This window comes from Colias croceus, chromosome 23, assembly GCF_905220415.1.
Source record: "Colias croceus chromosome 23, ilColCroc2.1".
NCBI classification, from domain to species: Eukaryota; Metazoa; Arthropoda; class Insecta; order Lepidoptera; family Pieridae; genus Colias; species Colias croceus.
This window is the reverse complement of record NC_059559.1, coordinates 5,675,646-5,698,773: the sequence shown is the minus strand read 5'-3', so window position 1 is coordinate 5,698,773 and position 23,128 is coordinate 5,675,646. Positions and strand designations below refer to the sequence as shown.

Below are 23,128 nucleotides of genomic sequence, written 5' to 3'. Positions count from 1 at the left end.
GTTATCATTTTCTGCAATTGTAGATGCTCTTTGTTCTGGTTCATTTGTAATCTGTAATTAAAAAGAAATTCATTGTTCAGCTGCCAAAAACAGATTCAGAATAGATCCAGATCTCAAACAGATTTGATGAATTGTGGAAATTTCCCCATTGTGCCGGTTTGTAGGATTTTATAACAAAAAAAAAAGAATTCATGTACATGTAAAGTTTACTTGAATGATAGTATCAGAATTTATAAGGTTTAGGTGGATTATGTAAAAAAAAATAACCACCATTATAAAGAAATAATTATTTATATTTAATTCCTTGAGTGCTATAAGCTTTTTTATCTCTGGGATTTCCATTTCCTTACAATGTTTTTCTGGTAATAATTTCTTCTCCAACTCAAATGTCTCTTCCATATGCTGGAGTTCTCTCTTGTAAATTTTTTTCCTTACTCCATCGAGAGTTGCCTCTTCTTCATTATTTTCCTTCCTTTTACTTGACCCTCTAATAATTGTTGTCTGTTGTGGTTTTATAGTTGAGGAAGTAGGCTCTTGGTTTGAGGGCGATGGCTGTTCTATGTTGTCTTGGCTTGACTGTGCTGGGATAACTTCCAGCTCTATACCCTGTTTTTCTTTGGAAGCCAAGCAGCACTCATCGTCTGCTTCAGTTTCGTGGTCTTCCACATCTATTAAGCAGAAGATTAGAAGAAGAAGGTTATGCGTCCTTTCGGCCAAGTATTTTTAGGAGAATTCGGACCAACAACTAAAACCATATCACCCACCTGTAATGGGTTCTTGCCGTCCTCCCACCACTTTGTTCTGGGGATAAATAAGGATCTCCGTAACCCATCGCTGCCAGAACATATCCGTGAGCCGTTATCCGAGACACATTCCATCTGCGTGTGACCGGGCTTTTATACATATATTTATGAATTATAGACACATTGTATTCAATGCTTGTGTTTAACAATGCGTTTGCTAAAATGGTGTTTCTGTTTTGATACGTGCATCCATCAGAATAAATAAATATGGGTATAACTTTAGGAAAGCAATGTCTTTCGAGATAGTCTATAATGAACGACGCAAAAGTACTAGCCGTAAGATCGGCGCACGTTTCATCAAACCAATAGCAAGATGATTGGTGGGTTACAAGGTAAAATTGTCCCACGTAAGTTTAGTTTTAAAATACAAGGCACTTGCGGTCAAATAGGGACAAACTTTTACAGCCTCTAAGTTCATAGTCAAGGCTCATTCCAATTTCCTATTTTAATCACTAAAGGTAATAACAAATGATGATTATCTTGACCAATTAATATTTAAGATTTCGAATCTACATTACACAAATATTATTTTGTTTCATGTAAATGCGAACAACACAAATCGTTTATTATAGACGATGACTGTAACTTAACTACTTAACCTACTTCACTTGATTTCACTTCGTTCAAGCATTCCTTGGACTGTTCCGCTTCTACAATTGTAACGCCAGTGCGTACGCCATTAAATGGAGGTCCCGCCGTTTATTATAGACGATGACTGTAACTTAACTACTTAACCTATTTCACTTGATTTCACTTCGTCCAAGCATTTCTTGGCCTGTTCCGCTTCTGTGATTGTAACGCCAGTGCGTACGCCATTAAATGGAGGTCCCGTCGTTTATTATAGACGATGACTGTAACTTAACTACTTAACCTATTTCACTTGATTTCACTTCGTCCAAGCATTCCTTGGACTGTTCCGCTTCTGCGATTGTAACGCCAGTGCGTACGCCATTAAATGGAGGTCCGGCCGTTTATTATAGACGATGACTGTAACTTAACTACTTAACCTATTTCACTTGATTTCACTTCGTCCAAGCATTCCTTGGACTGTTCCGCTTCTGTGATTGTAACGCCAGTGCGTACGCCATTAAATGGAGGTCCCGCCGTTTATTATAGACGATGACTGTAACTTAATCTACTTCACTTGATTTCACTTCGTCCAAGCATGTCTTGGCCTGTTCCGCTTCTGCGATTGTAACGCCAGTGCGTACGCCATTAAATGGAGGTCCCGTCGTTTATTATAGACGATGACTGTAACTTAACTACTTAACCTATTTCACTTGATTTCACTTCGTCCAAGCATTCCTTGGACTGTTCCGCTTCTGCGATTGTAACGCCAGTGCGTACGCCATTAAATGGAGGTCCCGCCGTTTATTATAGACGATGACTGTAACTTAACTACTTAACCTATTTCACTTGATTTCACTTCGTCCAAGCATTCCTTGGACTGTTCCGCTTCTGCGATTGTAACGCCAGTGCGTACGCCATTAAATGGAGGTCTCGTCGTTTATTATAGACGATGACTGTAACTTAACTACTTAACCTATTTCACTTGATTTCACTTCGTCCAAGCATTCCTTGGACTGTTCCGCTTCTGCGATTGTAACGCCAGTGCGTACGCCATCAAATAGAGGTTCCGTCGTTTATTATAGACGATGACTGTAACTTAACTACTTAACCTACTTCACTTGATTTCACTTCGTCCAAGCATGTCTTGGCCTGTTCCGCTTCTGTGATTGTAACGCCAGTGCGTACGCTATTAAATGGAAATCCCGTCGCTGCTGCTCCTCTTTTTGCCGCCTCCTTTCTTCTCGCTCGTTGTCGATTTTACGTCTCTCTGCTTCTTCTTCTCGCTGCTTTTGAAGCTCCTCGGCCCTTCGCCGATCAGCCGCACCCGAATCACCCGTGTTATTCTTGTACATGGTGTATGGCGTGATGGTTTATCCGTTAATGTTTATTTTTTCCGTTCTTTCCCCAATTTATACCAATGTACAATTATAGGTAATATAGTTCATCATCATGGTACTGAATTTAACATGAGGTAATGAATATTATAATGTATATTGTTAGGATAATGATTAATAATGTATAACTTTTTCTAATTGCAACCTAATTGTTAATTGCTTTTTTATTTAAGTTCCATACAATTTGATAGACTTTTTGTGTACCTTTGAAATGTTGCAAATTTTTGGGCAGCAACAAATCCTTCTCGAAAATTGCATACTCTGTAATTGTGTCTATAATAACATTATTAAGATGTTCTTTTAAGAATTCGACGAATATAGATAAATGCGGTATATCTTTTAGTCACAGATCTCTTTAATACAGCCGATCCCATCCATGTTACATGTTTTATATTTGTAAAACTCCAATGTAAAGCAGTAATGATAAAAACATTTTAAAGTTTCTGTATTGGCTTCCAGCTGAATCAGTTATTATATGTAGAGTGGGCGCATGTTTCTGAATAAATCCAAGAAGCGGAATCAAATGGGCCTATACAGTTGCTGCGTCATGTCTTGTGTTGGTGGATGGGTAGCTAAAAATAGGATTTAGTTAAATAAAAGACAACCATTTACAATTGGCAGATCGTGTAATCGAGAGAAAGGTTACAGCGACATCTACGAGTACAACATTAAATAGATGCGTTCATAATATAATAATGATAAGAAATATTAAATACGTTCATATTTCATCATTTCCCTTGAACGCAGACCCATGCCGATAAGAGCCACAATTCTTGCGAACCACCCTTTCGTCCAAAGATTTTAAATAATGTCTGTTGTTTGGACCACAACCAGCACTATTATTCTGGTGTTTTAATTTTAGGTACTTTTTTTTTGATTTCGTTTTCCAGTCTGCCCAAATCTAAATAGATAAACTTATTATTTAACAATTGTTTCGTTACCGTATAATTGATTATAGTGTCATGCACCTCGACACTTGTACTTCCGCCTTCGATCGGGTCGCTCATCTGCTGTGCGCGCGCGGCGAACATTGAAAACACGTGTATCGCAAATCGGATGATTGGGCGTAAATTCATCGAGTGCTGCAGCATCTCCAAGGTACGTGGTGCATATTTTTTGCTGCTCACTATTTCTGAACATCGATATTTTGTGTTAACGTAATTTTCCCTAATGTAGTAGAAGCCACCCGCTATTTCGGCTTGGTGCGATTCTACAACAATATTGGTACCATACTTCATAATCTGAATCAGAATCAGTGATGGCAGTTGTTTAGGCTTAAGTACGCCTAAACAACGTACGAAGCTGGGGATAAAAGGTAGTAATTAATAACAAAAAGTGAACATTAACTTTTCGCCATTTATCTGAAGATCTCTGAATACCTCCGCCTAGAGAGTTCAAAAGAGTTGTGACTTTAGTCCATAATTGGTCGCTTCTCGCTCTTCCTTGAGGACCTGGCTGGGGTCGCGAGATATCTCCGTGTCTGTTACATAATGTTATATGTTATTGTAGAAGTACCAGGGATTCATCTGGCAAAAATTAATAATAAAGTGAAGTCGAGGAAAGCGACTATTTGGGTATGTTGAAGGGATGTAATTTTACCTCTCCATAAAATCTAAAAGAACGGAGAACTGTTCTGGACTCGTTCGTTGTCTCGGTTCCATCACTATAACTTCAAAACTTCAGAATTTTTCTTATGTCTGTTTGATACCATCGTGACATTAAAGGATTCATAGAGAATAATTGCTATTTTTGAAGCGTTCGATACATTTGGCTACCATCGATATTGTATATATGTCCGGACGATATTGTATGTTTGTAGGAATAGAATAGATGAGAAGCGTCAGCCATTTGTCTCGGCATGCAGGAACTGTGATGCTTCGATTTTGTCAAGGCTTTGGTGAGGTATATATTCAACGTGGATGTCACTAGACTTGCTTACACTAGACTTGGTGACATATGCTTGCTCCCAGTATGATAAGCGTAAGTTGTAAGTTGTAAGTTTAATTGCACTTTGATTATCACATAATAAGATTATATTGCTAGCCTTAGTGGAAGGGCGTGCGGGGAAGGCGGAGACATAGCTTAGCTCGCGTAGCTGCGCATCGGCATACACAACTAACATAGCTTCGCATATTTTAGTTAGCTCACATAGCTTAGTTCACATAGTTTGCGGTCTGCACACAAGTAGGGAAAACTGCGTCAGCTATGCGAGCTAAGCTAAACTAACTTAGCTTAGCTCTTGGTCTGCAACCCGCATAAGTACAGTACAACAATACATTTTTAAGCAAACTAATAATTAACATATTTTCTTCTTGAATTCCATGGTCTCTGTACTAATTGTTCTCTGGTAAGATCTTGTATAACCTCAACTATAGTATCGTCTCCTAAATCCTGAGACTTGAAATCACTTCCAGCATCAGAAGCATGTATTTCGGGTAGTTCGGCATTCTGCATATTTGCAATGTTGTGCAGTACATGCATTCACTATTTAATAGCAGAAACTGGATCATGATGAAGTACTCTATGAACCAACAAACCGTACACCGTTGAACAGTATTCCTGACACGGCAATGAAGCTTGGTATAGTATTTATTCTTCGGGTGTCCTGCTCCCAATAATGGTGTCATCCAGGGCCGTTGCGCATATCTTGAGTCACCTAAAAACAGGTATAATATTTTGTACTCTATGCATACTTCATATTATGCTCACAGAAATTAAATGAAGATTTAGAATTTAATGAAAAAAATGTGTACAAACTTAAGGGCCAGCAATGCTCATTATGTTCCAACCTTTGCAAGTGGAACTTTTTTGGGCAATGGTTCCAAACATAGGAATCATGTGCTGCACCACCAAAGGATGCATCTACATACATTATGTTTAATTTGGAATCGCATACATCAGACGTTTATTCAAGACATTTACATCATTAAAAAAAGGCCAATTTGTTACCAACAATTTACAGGTTATCCTAAAGCAACAATCTGTTTAAAAATAGCTAGAAAAGAGAAAAAGAAAAAGAATAGGGAAATAGGTCTGCCACTGATATCGACATTGTGCCTAAAGCATAAATCCTCAGCGTCAAGAGTAATTGATGTTATGGAGATATCCCATGATTCCTGAAATGACAACATAAGTAATGAGGTTAGACGTGATTGGTATAATATAAATGCCTCCTAAACTAACCTGGCTCCTTTTATTCGTACGTCTGGATAAATTTCAAGAATTACTTGTTCAACAGATTCTTTATCAAGTCGAAATCTCAATTGAAATTCGCGAGAATCCAGGGTCGCAAAAAAATCCACTCCTTCTCTATAATATATACTCTTTCACGCCCACTATCTTCTTCCGAAATTCGATATAATATTAAACACTTCTTTATCTATCACTATCTGAACTCCACATTTCGATATTGAAGCGGAAACAATGAAATAGTAAGAATTTAACCGCCCGAAATCGACGGGTAAACAAAATGCTATACGAATAGTAACTTTGTCAACATACTGACGTTAAAAATATTTATAGGAACGCGATAGACTGTCTTCTCCATACAATATGCTTACCGTTCGTTAATAGTAACCCTCCCATCCGTCAGTAGGAAGCTGTCGGTAAGTTGCTTGACGAGACGTTTTTTATAGGAACGATTTTCGCTTACGCTTGGTTAAACTACTATTCGTAACTTAAACGGATCGTTTTTCAAATATAGGTACCGGGCATTAATATATAATCTTGATATAATGTATTATTATCATAATATACAAGGTGGTGCTGACAATACGACAATAAATGAAAACACGGACAATGCTATTTGATAGGAATAATTGTAAACGATAAAAAAATCCTAACATCAAAAATTAAAAATTAAAAATTTCAAACAAACTAAATAGCATAAAATTAGAAAAGGAATAGAACAACATTTGTAAACATTAGTTCACTGACCTGGGCCTCAAGTCTGCTATTACAATAGTGTCAGAATGGTCTATCATTGATTTCAAAATTGTTGATTTTGACAAGTTTGGTAATCTACTATTATAATGGTGTCATTATGACTTTCCAATGGTCAACCACTGACATTCCATTGAAAGAAATGGCTTAGAATGGTAATCTCGTACATAATGACAAATGAATGACTGACGTATGGGGTAATCTGCTAAAATTTTGACAGTTCCTTTGATCATTGACCTACCATTGGATCGTCATTGTGCAGTCATTGCTTATAATAGCTCGGTTGTCGAAAAGAGTTTGTTATCTATCGTGTTTGTATTGTACTTTGTGAAATATTGAGTGGAGAAATGTATTCACTACGAGCAAATATTCTCGAGCTAGCCGCAGTGGATGCTAGAGAAAGAAGACGGGCGGAATGCAAAAGACGTCGTCGAGCCCGTCGCTTGACGAGAATTAGTACAAACCCCTTTATTGATATTTCCGAGGCGGAATTTGTAAAAACGTTTCGCCTTGGAAAGGACTCAGTAAGGGGGTTAATTGAAGAACTCATTCCCCTTATGGCCAGACCGCGTCGAAACGATAGCATATCGGCAGAAATGAAGGTTAGTAATCTGAATTTGATTTTCATTGATTTATTGTTCTGTAGCTATAAACACGAAATAGTTGATTTGTTATATTTTTTATTGCAGATTCTAATAGCACTTGCATTTTATGCATCAGGGTCCTATCAAACTTTGATTGGACAGAGTGCCCTCCATAATGTTGCACAAATTACTGTGTCAAGATCAATTAATGAAGTGACAAAGGCACTCAATAAAATATACCACAAATATATTAAATGGCCTACACAATGTGATGAAAGGAATATTATAAAGGCCAAGTGAGAAATTAAATATACCCTGATGTTTTGTTTGTATTGCCTGTTGTACCTTATCAGAATTACTTAGTTAAAAAGTTTTCAGGTTCTATCAGAAATTTAAATTTCCTGGCGTCCTGGGTTGTATTGACGGCACACATGTAGCAATATTAAGACCACACATACATGAGGAGCGATATTATAACAGAAAGGGCTTCCATTCTCTTAATGTTATGATTGTAAGTATTGGGTAGAAAGTAGAAATTTCTACCTACTGCCCAAACTTTTACTAATTGAGGAGGTGAAGAACAAAACCTCACTTTTCCACTTTTTCTGATTTTGGAGAAAACAGTAAAATGTAAATAACTAACTGACTACAACATCTGCATTTTGTTTTAGTTGTGTCATCTAAAGTAGTGTTTCAGTCAATCTGATGTACCAAATTACTGATAAAAATGATGAGAATCTTAGCTAAGATTTTGAAATTAAATTTGGAAATGTGAGGTTTTGATTAAACATTTTTGGAAAAGTGTGGTTTTGATAAAGACTTCTGGAAAAGCGAGGTTATGATATTTACCAAAAAAAAAGGTGTGGTTTTGAAAAAAAGCTTTCTGTTCTTGAGTACTATAGGAAGGCTTAACTTATTGCATTTGAAAACACTTTTCACTTTGTCTGCAAATTAAGTGCAAGTGGATCAGAATCCACTTACCTGTAACAGGGAAAAATAGGTATTATAGAATATTATTTAGGTTTATAAATAAAATTCCCGTTCAAATTGATGTAAAATGTCACTCACTTGGAAGCTGATATTGTAATTCGTGTACGTCCTCGCCGTGGCCTTGTTTTTGTGCCACAATTATTATTGATGGTTACAACTTCAGCAGTCCCGTCTTCATCCATTTCAATAAAAAATAACAGTAAAAACCGCACTTTATCACTTAGATAAACCACCGACTACAAAAAGTTCTAATCCGAAAAACTTTGACAACTTGAAAAGTAAGTTAACTGAATTTTTTTTGCCACACTTAAGACTAATAAAACTACCATAAACTATTTAGCAAAAAGACCATGCATTAGAAGTTTAACACCTTTATTCTAAACTCAACGTAAACTCAACGTTTTTATGTGGTTTTGATGAAGTCTCAGTGATAACATTGAATTTTACTCCAATAAAGTGAGCTTTTGAAAATAATCAAGGGAGACTGATTTTTTTAAAGTATAAAGTGTGGTTTTGTTCGAAACTCTCTATTTCAAATGAAAATTTATATAAGAAAAGAGGTGTTTTTGATAAGGTTTTACTTATTTGCTTTATTCAATTTAACATCATTTTGCACATCCACTAAAAAAAAACATTTTTGTTATAAATGGAAAAGTGAGGTTTTGTTCTTCACCTCCTCAATTATAATATGTAATATAATAATAAGTAATTATATGTAATATTTAATTCATTTACAGATTTGCGATGCTGATTTAAATATTTTATGTGTGGACGCAAGCAGCCCAGGCTCTGCACATGATTCCACTGTATGGCAGAATCATCCACTCAGTCACCACTTAAAGGAAATTACAGAAAATACTAATGAACAAGTATTTTTATTAGGTACATATTTATTACAATTCTTTTTGTGGGTGTACTATAGGTACACCTCTACCTAACCCTTTGGGGAAACAAGGCGTGATTGTTATGTTTGTATTACAATATTTTTTTGATGAATATTATCCTATGACCTTTATCATGTTCATGTGTTAGTGTTTGTTGGAAAAATGATTATAATTTTCAGGTGACAGTGGGTATCCACTAAGGAAAACAATGATGAGTCCAATCCTTAATACTATAGATGGGACACCACAACACCATTATTATGTGAAACATGTGACTGCACGTAATACAGTGGAGCGTTGCATAGGTGTATTAAAAGCACGTTTCAGGTAAAGAGCATTTCTAGGCATTTGTTTTATAGGCTCAAAAAGAGTGACTATTTTTATATTGTATGAATTTCTTCTTTTAGAAATGTCGATTTAATAGTTCTTGTAAATGTCAAGAACAGTAAGCATATAAAAGTAAATCTATTAAGACATTTAGTTAAATGGGGCTGTATAAAGGTAAATTGATTTTTTTGCAGGTGTTTGCTTGTAGCACGTACTTTACATTATAGCCCAACAACTGCAGGCAAGATTGTGAATGCATGTTGCATATTGCACAATATTGCAAACATGGCAAGAGCACCGTTGCCACCTGATGAAGTTTATGCAGAAGCACTCCGCTTGCAACAGGTATGTGATCTCTATTCCACTATTTTGAAATATAATGAAGTTGAAATTTTAAATAAAACTACTATGTTAAAAAATCAACATTTAAAATACTTTTTATTTCTCATAAACTAAATATTTATTTTATAATATTAAACTAGACTTTCAAACCAATTGAAAAATCTGATACTTATCTATAGATATATACTATATTAAAACCAAAAAGACATTTTGTCATTTAAATTATAAAATCCAAGTTACAATATCAAGTTGTAATAATAATAAGAAATCAATAATCAGTCTTCATACAAAATATAAACATCTTCAATATTTTAATAAACACAAATTTCACCTTATATTATTATAATAAAAAGAATAACATGATAATCACTAATCAGTCTTTTAATTTAGGAGGAAAATAATTATGCAGCACCTAATTATCAAGACCATCGAAGGGTGAACCGGGATCTTCTTGAAGGTCGGGCACTGCAGCAGGCTCTTGTTGACAGACTGTGGAGAAATGCATAAATTAAATTAGCAGGTATGTAATGTAAACCCACCTCAATATTCTAGTACAGTACGAAAAAGCTCTAATTATTATTAAAATGATTTAACTCTTTGTTACAGATCCACAGTATTGCACAAAACAGATTTAAAATAAATTCTCTTTTTGTAAACACTGTTTCATTTAATATATAGCTATTTGGAATCCACTGCTGGACATAGACTCCTCCTAAAATAGATTTCATTTATCTTTTAATAATCTGCCAAAATTACCTCTTGCATACTTCATTCTGCTTTAGTCAGATTCAGAATCTGATGATATCAGGATTTTGCGGAGTTTCTGTGAAAACAAATTTAACTTTAATACAAAAGATGCAACTTCGTTTACAGCATGTGTATCCTAGTGTTTAGTATCAGAGTTACAATCAAGATGTCAAATTCTGACCAATGCTACTACTGAAGTGAGCCTACACACATTACACAAGCTTTTAAGCTTAGCTGGAGGGGTTTATATTAATTATTATAATTTTTATTGTATTGTTTTCAATGCTCCTTAATACTTTTGTGGGTATGTTTGTAGCACACATGATGAGTAGAAGTTCAGATTTTGGGTGAAACCATAAAGATGAATTAGCTATAAATCAACAGTAATTACCTTTTTTGGCACAGATGTCACAAGTTGGCCTATAAGGTCCACCATCTTTTCTGTGGTGGAGCTCAGTCGTTCAATGGCTGCAGCTAAGTTGTTGGTTGCCTGAGCCTGTTTTAAAGTAGCCTCGGCGTTCCTGGCTTCAATAGCCTCCAGCCTTGATTGAGCAGCTTCGAGAGCTGTATGGTCTCTATCTCTATCTATAAAAAAATATTTATTTTGTTACATCAGGCAACACACTTTGCCCTAGCGCGGCAATAATGGTCAAAACAAATAATTGCAAGATCTTTACCTTCCGCTGCATAACGCCGTGCAGGGCGATGGCGTCGCTTTGGAGGCCGGTCGGTGGTAGATGGCTGACCCAAAGGCTGGTCGGTGGTAGATGGCTGACCCAAAGGCTGGTCGGTGGTAGATGGCTGACCCAAAGGCTGGTCGGTGGTAGATGGCTGACCCAAAGGCTGGTCGGTGGTAGATGGCTCACCCAAATTTTCCTGTTCCATGCTGAAAAATAAACAATTACAATGACATTAGTCTACATGTTATCCTATTTATTTAGACCCATTTGCAAAAAGTTGTAGTAAGTATACCTTATTTCTACATTTTCCCCAAGCTCATCTGTGACAATTGTCACAGGCACTTCGTAATTGTCTAATATTCTGTAATAATAAAAACAATGTAATCAAAATAGTTAGCGATTATCAATGTAAGCAAAATTATAACATTATGGTACCCTAGAGGCTTCAAAAGAAATAAGGGTAGGCAATTTAAAAGATGGGCTGATGAAATTATTGAAATGGCTGGTAAGACGAAAACCTGGACTAGACTACCACACTATAAAGAAGAATGGGGGAGGCCTTTGCCCGCAGGCACACAGAATCAGTTACCGTAGTATGAAATAAACTGTTAACATTATAACATGTCATACACTTTGCATTCTGATATAAGGCTATAAATAAATAAAAATCAAAATAGTTAAGAAAGTAGTTACCAAGGTAGTACTACTTACGAGAAAGAATTGTTCTCAAATTGAAAATTAGTACTAGTAGTAGGACTAGCAGGCACCACAGGAAGCGTGATAGAAGGCTATTTAACAAAAAAAAGCAGTTGTTAAAACAGTAAGCAAGTCCACAAAATGTGATGGTGAACAAATAAATAATATAGATACCTAAGCATGCAAATAAAAAAGCACATATTAAACAACAGACTGTGACATATTAGTTTTGTTCACAAGTTAGAAGTACTTCATAATGTGCAATACAACAGTTATGGATGATAAAAGATAAAACCAATGTCCAAATGCTTACAGTGAGTGGGTTGTGTCGGACACCAGGTGGGGTTAATGATATTTTTTTTGCAGGACCACCACCTTAAATGCAAATTATACAATATTATTACTATATGCTTTCCACTATAATTCAGCAAGGCTGCCAGAAGAAAAGAATTGCTTACCTGTTGCACTTATTTCACTCTTCTGTGATTTAATTTTCTTTAAGGTTTTGCTTTTGTATTCATTGTAGAACTAAAAAAGTGCAAAAATTATATTAATGATACATTTTGCATACCTATTATTAAATAATACTGTATATAGGTACTTACTGTGCGCCATTCTGCGGGAGTTTTATTGGGGCAGTCCACCGATATGGAATTTAAAATTTGGGCGCATTCCATCCAATATCTTTTGCTTAAACTTCGCCCTTCATTGGTGCGGCTGCAGTAGCCAAGCGCCAGGTCTTGGTGGTTTTCCAAAAAATCAATTAGAGCCGAAATTTGCTCTATTAGCACCATTTTTCAATATTATAAATAAATAAAACACAATGAAAATAAATAGCTAAACACCGGCCGCTAGAATTGTAAACAAGTAGTAATGTCACATTTGACTTTGACAGCTAAACAGATAAAACATTATTGAGTTTCACTTTTATCCGCGTTACACATTTTAATGTTTTTGCTATTTACGAACTTCTTACTACTTCAGATTGCTTATAACATTATTAAATAATATGTAAAAATGTTTAAAAATGAAATCTGGCATGAGTAAATGTTAAAATTTAGTAGTAGTTTTTCGAAAATCATTTCTACTACCGGGTTTTATAATAATGGCAAGACGACAATGTCATTCTGCCACGATTCCATTACGAGACCACTGACCGACCACTGATCGACCATTATGAATTTAGCAGATTACAAACTTTTATCAAAATGACAATGGGATCGTGTTGGAATGACGAATTTATAAAAAATAGCAGACTTGGGGCCCTGTACGCATCTACCGAAAGCTCGTCTATGTAATCGGAAACGGGTCCGTTTAAGAGTTCTAAAAACTTTTCACCATTTAAATTACCATCAATAAAAACCGGACCAATTATGGTATTTCTTTGAATGCCAGCCCAAACATTGACAGCAAATCTGTACTGGTGCGAAGTCTCCCGTCCTAGACGAGGATTCACGCGGCTCCAGTAACGAAAATTCTGTCTGTTCCATAAACCGTTTCTGGTAAAGGGGCCATCCATAGAGTACGTCACACTAATTTCATGAGTTTTTGAGGCCCCCCCCGTCCTTGTCACAGGTTGTCACATTTCTAAGACCCCCCCCTCCCTAGTGTGACGTCACATGTTTTGCAATTTAACATCGAAAAATTATTAAATTAAAACAGCAGTTCCGAAATTAGTTTTATTTACATTTAAATTAAGTAATTTTTTATGAAATCAACATAATAACAAATATTTGAAACAATAACAAAAAATAAACTAATTAATATAAAGAAAAAGAAACTCAATCATCTTCAGTCCATGGACTTTGAACCCAGTCCTTTAAATTATTTATAACTGGCATGGCAGTCACTTCACAGTTCACCTCGTTTTTCACGTCAGGAACATTTGTGGTGTCCACATCTTTTTCATCCAACCATAAGGCATCATCATTAATATCCAAACAAAGAATTTCTCTGGCACGTCTAGCTGCTATTCTTTGAGGGCGTATCTTTGCAATGGGAACTTCATCTTGCTTAATCTTATGAAGTTGTTTGTGTTGGTTAGTGGCTTTATATGATGCAAAATATAGACCACAGAAGCCGCAAGATCGCTTACACAAGTATCCCTCAACACTAGGGCAGTAACTATCATACGGTACTTGCTTTAAATGTGATGACGCGCTCAGTTTTAAAGATAATTGAAGTAATAGTGGAGCGAATTTACCTTCGATATCATTCTTTTCTGTTGTTATATACCCGCTTGACGTCTGTTTAATTAAAACAGGTGGTGGCAAAAATCCCTCTCGTAGTAGTCGCCGAAGGCTAGATCGTTGCACACCACAGCACGACACCACTTCACATTTTACTATTTGCAGTAAATATTGTGATTCCCGGACATGATTTGCGTACCAAATCGCATTACGTTTCAATGCCTTAGCCTGTTCAACATCCAGTCTAGTTTCTGTAGGCATAATATATTTGGCAACTACAGGATATCCATCAATGACCAATTGGCTCCAAATATTACTTAGTACTGTGCCTGCACTCTCAAAGTTTCGTTTTTCCAAATCCAAGTCAATAGTTTTATTACTGGAATCGAGATGTGAACCGAAATTATCATGTTTTAATACAACACCAGTAAGTTCACGACTAAGAGGTGCCATTCGTCGTTCTACTCTGTTGAAAGCACTTCTTCCTGGGGCATTTGTGGCAATGTAAACAGCATCCAAATTAAAATCTTTAAAATGTTGTATGGCTGAAATTATAACTCGCTCGTATCTTGGATTTTCGTCAGGACCACCATCGCAAGTAAAAATAAATACGGGTTTTACAAAACCTTCTCGAGTTTTCATGAAGTTCTCGAACGCCGATATTTCAGTAAGTTTGTGAATATCTGTGGCATGAGTCTCTGCATTAGAGGACGAATGCTTTCCACTGCGAATTGCTACATATGTAGGCCCGGAATGTGTCACAGCTTCAGGTTTTCCTTCACCATCTTTCTTTACTACAATACCTGCATAAACAGAGGGAATAAGTTTATGTTTTTCCGCAACCACGAAATCATGATCCGGTAATTTTACACGATAATCAAGGTGCATTAATATTGGTGCTTGAGCGTTTGCTGCTGTAATACCTAATGGCACGCGTGCTTTGTCATCCATCGATAAAAAGAAAACTTGTTCAGGGCCCAAAATTGAAGCTAACGATTCAAGGTTTCTTATCGTCGCAGTACAAAATGGACCATCTTGATGTTTCATATGTAGCGTAGAGTCGGGTTTGCATAGTTTGACAGGCACAGTTACGACATGTCTTTTTCCTTCCTCTGTATTGACTCGTCTGGGCAGAAGTCTCAAGTATAACCCTGATCGACTGATAGTGTATCCCAGTTTACAAAGTTCGGCTTGTAAGTCGTCTAATGTTTTACAGCACCTTATAGCTTCAGTGCGACGTCGATCATCAGCTGCGCCACCAAAAACTGCAAGATCCTTTATGACTCCAAGTAAACCGGATTGTGTTTCTTCTATTCTAGGCCGACCAAGAGTATCTCGAAGTTTAAGTGCTGCGGCTAAATCGGTATTTTTTTCGCAAAGTTCTACAATTTTTTGTTTTTTAATATCACGACTTTTTTTCTGTCTTTCTGCTGCGCTAATCTTTCGCTTTAATATATTTTTTTCCTGCTGAATATTTTTCTTTAAATTTGAGATTTTTTTTATTGCTTCATTTGAGGCTATACCAGCATCGCGTGCTAACAACAAGCTATTGAGTTCAGATTCTAAAACTACAATTTTATTCCGTGAAGCACTCTGACTAGGCGTTGGTTTAGGTATTGTTTGAAGCTGACTCTCACTTGACGGTATATTAACCATATCAGTGTCTTCTGGTAGTGGTGTCTGACCTTCGTTAGTATTACCCTGCAAATTATATGTTATATTGTAATAAAATTCCAATTAATATTATTATATCGTTACTTTTAAGCGCGATCTTGAACCGCACCATATTAGAATTACTTGTATGAAGTCCTATGAAACCACAGGTGTAAAAACAAACACATAATCGTTGTACACGCGGGAAAAACTACGAGCGGAAAGCTAGTCTTAAATTGAGTAATTATTCATTGCATATTTAAATTGTGTGATTTTATGTATGTTTCATCGATTATATTATTAATTTATTAGTGACATGTCAATTTTATATGTATGTATATTAGTGATTTTTGTGTGTTGTGTTTTGAAATGGGTCTTTGTGACTCTTAAATAAAGAATTTATTATTATTATTAAATAATTATTAGTACCTAATGCGGCGCGTGCGATGCGATTCAATCTTTGACTCCTGAGCGCGATAATTAAGGATTGTACCTATAACCTAATTAAATAAATTCGTAATAGCTTACTTGTACTTTTCCCTCCTTTTCCCGCTCTAGTTTTATTCGTGATGTTGACGCCGAAGGAATTTTCGAAAAAAATTCATTAGTGTCGCTTTTTTTTTCGTCATTTGTATCTGCAGCTCTTTGATTTTCAATTCCACATCACCTTCGATATTGTCACTACTTTTCAAAATTTTCCATAAGGTATTAACTTCTTCCTGTATATGCTGTTTTTTTTTATCAGCGTAAGTCGCACTGTATGTTTCGTATAATCTACGGTAAAGATTACCTAAATCTATCTTTTTGTTCATTTTGAACTTGATTTATTAAACTATGTTTATATCCACAAAATAGCACAACTAAAAAAACGACGTCGTTCACTCAGCGAAAGCAAATTGTCGAATGAAAATATAGAAATAAAAACATTACCTACGCGAGGTGCGGTGCGTTTGGCGGCATTGGTCAAAGGGCTCGTCGGCGATCGGCACGTGTCAGAAGCGGCTATGAACTTATCAACAAAACAATTTAAACCGTATTGCCCTAAAGATAGAGTTGGACATATTTTTTAGTTTAATTAATATTTAAAATTACGCGATTAGTACCTCTAGATTTTGAAATGTGATGTCACGAAACTTAGGACCCCTCCCACCCCTTGTCACACCATGTCACACTTTGTCGACCCCCCCCCCCCCCCCTTTACGTGTGACGTACTTTATGGATGGTCCCAAAGGTGATCACATTGAACAGAAAATCCGGATTTTCTAAAAGTAGATTTTCTAAATGTCGATCTGCCATACGCAAACTAGAAGTTGGGTTGAGTTGAAAATAATTTAAAATTCGTTCCTCAGGGATCACTCTCACACGCGGAGGAGCACTATCCGTATTCGGAACTAAAGATCTGTTATCTCGCATCCTCTGGACTGCTTGGTAAATAGTGCGCACATTGGTCGGACAAATTCGGGTGTTCTCATACCTCTGTCGATATGTCCGTATAGCCAAAGCGGCGTTCCTTTGACACTCCCCATAAATCAAAACCATGTCCGTGTACTCCGCAGCTGTGTAATTAAAGCGCGGCATTATTATTTAAAAAGAAAACACTGACTAGAACAATTAAAACAAAGCGTCTATTTCGCACTATTCACTTAACTATGAAATAAGATACCTAATATCTAAATGTTACGTGTCCTGTCACTAAAATAAAGCGTCCAATATCGTCATACCGATGCGGCGGTCGTTCAACCTGTATAAGTACATCATGTTGCAAATTTTAAAAATGAAAAATAATTCCCTGTGACTAAACTACTGCGTATATTCAAATGATTTTTATACAGTAGACTGAGAATGTGTTGAGGTATGCGCAGTTTAATTTATTGTCGTAGTGTCAGCACCACTTTGTATAAAACAAAAATGTTTAAACTTACTTTGCTATTATGATTTCTTTTTCTCTTTTAGTAATAGGGAACTTGATATACTTATGAAGTATTTTTGGGTGTTAAATGCATTTTTAACATCATGCAAACATTTACTCAATGTTGGCTGGGACATGGTAACATTTCTCTGATAAGAGTCACGTGCATAATAGCTTAAAACTGCCAAAACCTACAACATTATTTACATTTTCGTTTTATTACTATACATTTTGGTTTCATGTGCTATAGTGGACCTTTATCAACAACAGCGTTGTCCTTGTTATCAATACCCACAATTGCACCATTTTTCAGTTTTGTAAAATCACAACTGTTCAAGTGGCCCATTCTTCGATGCCACAGTTCGCTATTCCCACTGTAGTTTGTTGTATGCAAACAGCTGTGATTATTTTCAACATTAAGTTTATATAAACACCATCAACTAATCTTGCCTTTCCAACTAGTAGATTTCTACTGATATAAATATAGTAACAATAGAATCATCTTTTCCAGCTATCGCTTATATATGTATAAGGGAATCGAAAGCACACGTATTAAGTGATAAGACATCAATTCCATTTAAAGAAATGGGATTTCGTTTGTTACCATTTTCAAGTATACCAAATTGTTTTTTTGCTCTTAGTTTTAGCTGTACTGGGACTGATAGGATCTATTGGGCTTATTGTTTGATATAAAATATCAGGTGTTGGTTGAAAATGGAAACCCAGTGGTTTAGACTTATGAAGATTATACAGGGTGTTTTGCACATGGACTGACATGATTTGGGGGGGGGGGGTTCATGTGCTATTTTCCCCCGTGAGATGGGCCTGATGAGGCCTTACACGTCTTTTTGGAGGGAGGCGCTCCTCCAGAGCTTCCAACCGGGCGTTCATCATTCCCCCAACCTGCCGCAAAATCTCCGCGGTCAGATCAGTGTCCACTCGTTGCGTTTGCATGGGTTGTGCGGCCCCTATGATGGCCCTCAGTTCTCCCACCTCTTTTGGGAGGCCCTCGATTTCCGCCTCTAAGCGAGTGTTGGCAGCTTGCAGCTGCCGTGTCTTCTCCGATGCAGTTCGCTGTGCAAGAAGTACCACCGCTTCTTGAATCGTGCCCGAAGCATCCTTAAGGAAACGTAAAAACGCCACCCTTAGGTTGGACGATTTTGCACGCACCTGCTCGATGGCATCCAGGCTCTCGTCTATACGACGTTGGAGGGCTGCGGTGGAATCGTCGACATTACGTCCGTCCCCAGATTCCCTAGCGCCAGAGGTACCGGCTCGAGAGGCTCGGGAGACCTGCGTTTCTTCGCTAGCCTCGAGCTCCGATTCCCTTCTAACGCGCGACAAGGCTTTCCTAGCGGCTGTCATATCCGCTAAAGTCCTTCTTGCTGAAGCTGTACCCGCACAGACCCCAGCTGCTGCAGCCCCTCGCCCTTTGCCTCTTTTTGAGGCTTTCTTGGCCTGCCGTGTTCGGCCTTCCTCCGTGGAGGAGCCTGAGCAGCTCGCTCCAGAGGACCGCTTACGTTTGGCCCACGGTCAATCCTCCTGGGGTCTTTTCTTAACTTGCCTCCATCATCTCCTCCTTTTCCCTCCAGTTTGCAGTACGCCCGGCAATTGCAATTGCCTGAACAAATGAAAAAGACAATACATAAGATGTGATGAATGAAAGGATACATGACGAAAATATTTTTAAAAAGTCACAATAAACGATAGCCGTGGCGGATGATAGGCGATTACATAAAAAAAAAAAAAACAAATATGTTAATGAAAATTAACAATTCCAATAAGTGTTGAGTTCCGGGCCTCCAGGGTTATCGATTCTGGTACCCATGACACAGTTTGCCTTAGGAGGCTGGTCGGTAAAAGCCTCCACAATCTGCCTTGGCTCGCGACCCGGTTGGGTCCGTGTACTAAAGACAATATTAAAACTATTGCTTTTAGCAGCAAATCTTTAATTATTGTCCTAACTTTTAGTTTTTCATCGTCAGATAATTTGTAAGGCCTATAATAAACTGGTGTGGTAACTATAATGCCTTATCTTTTTGCAAAATGTGCATCTCAGCGGCGATTCAGACGTAGGCTGTTTTTTAATGTTAGAATCAAAAGTCAACTTTGGTTTTTTCGAACAGTCACACTTCTTATGACCGAATTGGGTACATTCATAACACTTAATTAACTTAGAATCGAAATGTTTACGTTTCAAAGAAAACTGATAAGAATTTTGATTTCTACTAATGAATATCCTGTTCATCTTTTGTTCCCATCGCATAGAACGAGACTAGAATGTCATCAAGGGCTTCTTTTGGATTTATTTTCCTTAAACATTCATTGTGGCAACTGTAACAATTCAAACAATAAATCAATGATTTATTTAATAAATTTGCGAAATAAACAATTTTCTATTCTAAGTAAATTTAAACAGAACCCTACTGAACGACGACGAACACCTTTTTTTTTCTTTCATTCGCAACATCGTTATTATTAGACATTGGTTTATGATGACAAACAAAGATTTCCTCTTTTTTTCGTGATTTTTCAGTGTTTTCATCATGCAAAAACAAAGACAACGACAAAACGTGGGAAACTAACCTCTAAATAACTATCAACGTGACACTGACGTTTTCTAGGGTGCGTTCAAAAGTATTGTTAAAAAGGCACATATCCTTGGACAAGTGCCCTTTTGAAATTTAACTGTAGCTTTGTTGGTTCATTAATCTATGACTATTGCCCGGACATGAGCCGTTCTGACACAAAACGGTGTAATTCGGTGTTGTCAAGTGATAAAATATAAAACAAATGTACAACAAAACGTAGAAAATGCGAAATGTGAAGAAACACATCGTCGTTCAAAAGAATTTCTTTTACTACCGCGACAGGTCCTCGTGGTGAAGTTGGCTGCAGCGGCGAATCCGGTGACATCTTACGTTTACGTGATTCCATGTTGATGGCTCGGGAGCGAGTGTTTTCTTCTTTCGGATATTATCTCCTTTTATTTATTACAATACCTATCTATTGTATTGTATGCACCAAATGGCACCTTATATTGTAATAGACTTATGATTATTTACCTTTCTATAGTGTTTCTAGTTTTGATGTGTGCTCTGTTGTAGTTTATTTCATTTTCAGATTCTGGATTGAGTAATGGTGTTAACAGGTAGGTATGTAGGGAGATAATATTTATAGTAATTTTTTACAGATGTTTTGGAGTCTGGAAAAGGCGATTCCCAGTACTGTCCTTGAAAATTAGGCTCTGCTTGGAAACTACCCAGGCTGTAGTAATTGCAACAGCAGTGCTACACAATATTTGTAGAAAAATGAGATTGGAGGTCCTAGAGCCTGAAATCGACATTCCAACCCATAGTGCAAATATAACTTATGAGAATATCCCTGAATCTCATGCCATACATGAGATTCAGGACAATTATTTAAATGTTAATATTATGAATTAAAAAATACACAAAAAAAATTGTTAATTATTTTTATTTAAACTAGAGCTTCTTAACATAGAACTTATCAACCTATCATTATAATTATTTAGTATTATACTCATTCCATATATTAGGACAAACTTTTTTTTCCAACTCTAGGATTTCCAATTCTATTTTTTTTATTATTGATGCCTTCATATCATCAGAAGCAATTTGACGTTTCAATTTTCCTGAAAAAAGATAATACGCTATTAATTTACATTAAACTTTTCCTATAAATCTCCACTCTGTGCCACCATAAATCTAAAGCACAAACAGGTGATAACTAGCCTAGCTTTACAATTGCTGTTTACTCCACCAAAACTTTTAGTTTGGTACTCAATTACTGACTGGATGTATTATTAAAAATACCCATGAAAACTAAGTATACAACCAATCCTTCATTATAGAATAAAAACAAATCAATTGCTTTTTTAACATGAAGGAACGACGTGGCCGACGACGCGGTTGGCGCAGTGGTAAAGTAACTGCCTACTGAGCCGACGGTCCCGGGTTCGATCCCCGGTCAGGGCAAATATTTGTGTGATGAACTCAATTATTTGTTCTTGGGTCTGGGTGTTATTATCTATATATGTATTTATTAAATATTATATTTATCGTCGCCTAGTACCCACAACACAAGCCTTAATTGAGCTTACTGTGGGACTAGGTCGATTTGTGTAATAATGTCCTATAATATTTATTTTATTTTATTTAAGGAAGGACAAACATACACTATTTCACATTTATGATAATATTAGTATGGACTTCGGTATGTGGAATATCAATCACCTTTGCAGAAGTAAAGTAGAATTTTTTATTTTGTGGAGTGCGCAAGGGGGAAATTTTTTCTATGGCAGGAGTTCTTTCTGCAACTGGTTTTTCTGTGTCCGGAAATGAAATCAAAATCGGTTCAGAATCCGCCACCGATTCCTTCTCCTCAACACGTTCAGTAACCTCCATCTCCGCGTCACTTCCAAACTGCATACTGTACCCATCGCATGTAGGCCGTAGGGCCTAAAATTGCTGACACTTTTTCCAGTGAATCGTCTGGTGGAATATAATCCGGCTTTCCACCACCAGTCTGTAAAATTTTACACAAAATAGGTAAATCAAGAGTTGTAAATGAATTTTTAGATATTAAATAACCAAATGCAATAGAAATGGAATATTTGAATCAAATATACGAAGGACCTTAAGGTTATTCATCCTAATTTTAGTGCTTCTTTTACGGGCAGCTTTTTTCAAGTTCTCCCATTTAAGCCGGAGCTGTTCTGGTTTTCTGGAGCAACTAGCTATTATAGGATTAAATGTATTTGTTATATTTAACCAAGCTGCTTCCTTGAGCTGGTTATTGCTCGCATTGGTGGCTTTACTCAGAATCACAGGGTTGGCTTCTACCAAATCTATCAATTGCTTCACTTCTTCTCTCGTTAGAGCTACGCTTTTTTGCTGAAAAGTACAACAAACTGTTAGTAAGTGAACAGAGTTTCTATGAAATATAAGTAGGTACCTATTTTTTTACAACAACAGCTTACAGTTTACAATCAATTTTGTTTTATAATAAACCACAAACCTTTAACCATAGATAGAATATTGGGAACTGCCGTAATGGAATGTGGTAGATGGTCGTCCGTAAAGGTTTACGTCTTTAATGAACAGATACTGCTTACAAACTTCAAGGTGAAGCCGAAACGGTTAAGCATTTAAATTTAAGTCCTAAGGCGCATGCAATTGCCTGAACAAATGAAAAAATAAACGTGTGGCACTCGGGGACTGCCGCGGTAAAGCTATTGCATAGCATGCCTTCAAGCCACACCTCCGTTCCCGTCGGAGTGGGGAGCGTGCGGTTTTTCGTTACGCCATTTCTGGATTCGGTCCCCGCGCTCAAGGCCCGCGATAGAAGCTATGCAATAGCTTAAAAGACAATACATAAGATATAATGAATGAAAGG

The 23,128-nt window shown here is 36.8% G+C and overlaps 2 protein-coding genes across 2 annotated transcripts; one reads left to right on the top strand and one right to left on the bottom strand.

The window, feature by feature from the left end:
- Positions 1 to 6,702: 6,702 nt before the first annotated feature.
- LOC123702239 (putative nuclease HARBI1) lies at positions 6,703 to 10,492 on the top strand. Its single transcript, XM_045649933.1, has 8 exons — positions 6,703 to 7,311; positions 7,399 to 7,589; positions 7,672 to 7,804; positions 9,021 to 9,165; positions 9,347 to 9,494; positions 9,689 to 9,839; positions 10,227 to 10,356; positions 10,443 to 10,492. Exons 1-7 carry the CDS (start codon positions 7,057 to 7,059, stop codon positions 10,341 to 10,343), a joined length of 1,140 nt encoding a protein of 379 aa, XP_045505889.1. The 5' UTR covers positions 6,703 to 7,056; the 3' UTR covers positions 10,344 to 10,356; positions 10,443 to 10,492.
- Positions 10,209 to 13,064, bottom strand: LOC123702238. The gene is made up of 9 exons (XM_045649932.1): positions 12,565 to 13,064; positions 12,418 to 12,487; positions 12,273 to 12,334; positions 11,975 to 12,051; positions 11,556 to 11,624; positions 11,261 to 11,469; positions 10,975 to 11,168; positions 10,593 to 10,659; positions 10,209 to 10,325 (listed from the first exon to the last, which is right to left on the bottom strand). Exons 1-8 carry the CDS (start codon positions 12,751 to 12,753, stop codon positions 10,615 to 10,617), a joined length of 915 nt encoding a protein of 304 aa, XP_045505888.1. The 5' UTR covers positions 12,754 to 13,064; the 3' UTR covers positions 10,209 to 10,325; positions 10,593 to 10,614.
- Between the last annotated feature and the right edge of the window lie 10,064 nt (positions 13,065 to 23,128).

What these genes read in the sequence shown, in the direction of transcription:
- LOC123702239 (XM_045649933.1), top strand. Translation starts at nt 7,057, where the DNA reads ATGTATTCACTACGAGCAAATATTCTCGAGCTAGCCGCAGTGGATGCT. An exon ending in GCATATCGGCAGAAATGAAG is followed by an intron (nt 7,312 to 7,398) that starts GTTAGTAATCTG and finishes TTTTTATTGCAG; the next exon opens with ATTCTAATAGCACTTGCATT. An exon ending in AAGCACTCCGCTTGCAACAG is followed by an intron (nt 9,840 to 10,226) that starts GTATGTGATCTC and finishes CTTTTAATTTAG; the next exon opens with GAGGAAAATAATTATGCAGC.
- LOC123702238 (XM_045649932.1), bottom strand. Translation starts at nt 12,753, where the DNA reads ATGGTGCTAATAGAGCAAATTTCGGCTCTAATTGATTTTTTGGAAAAC. An exon ending in TCCGACACAACCCACTCACT is followed by an intron (nt 12,052 to 12,272) that starts GTAAGCATTTGG and finishes TTTGTTAAATAG; the next exon opens with CCTTCTATCACGCTTCCTGT. An exon ending in TGACATCTGTGCCAAAAAAG is followed by an intron (nt 10,660 to 10,974) that starts GTAATTACTGTT and finishes TTGTTTTCACAG; the next exon opens with AAACTCCGCAAAATCCTGAT.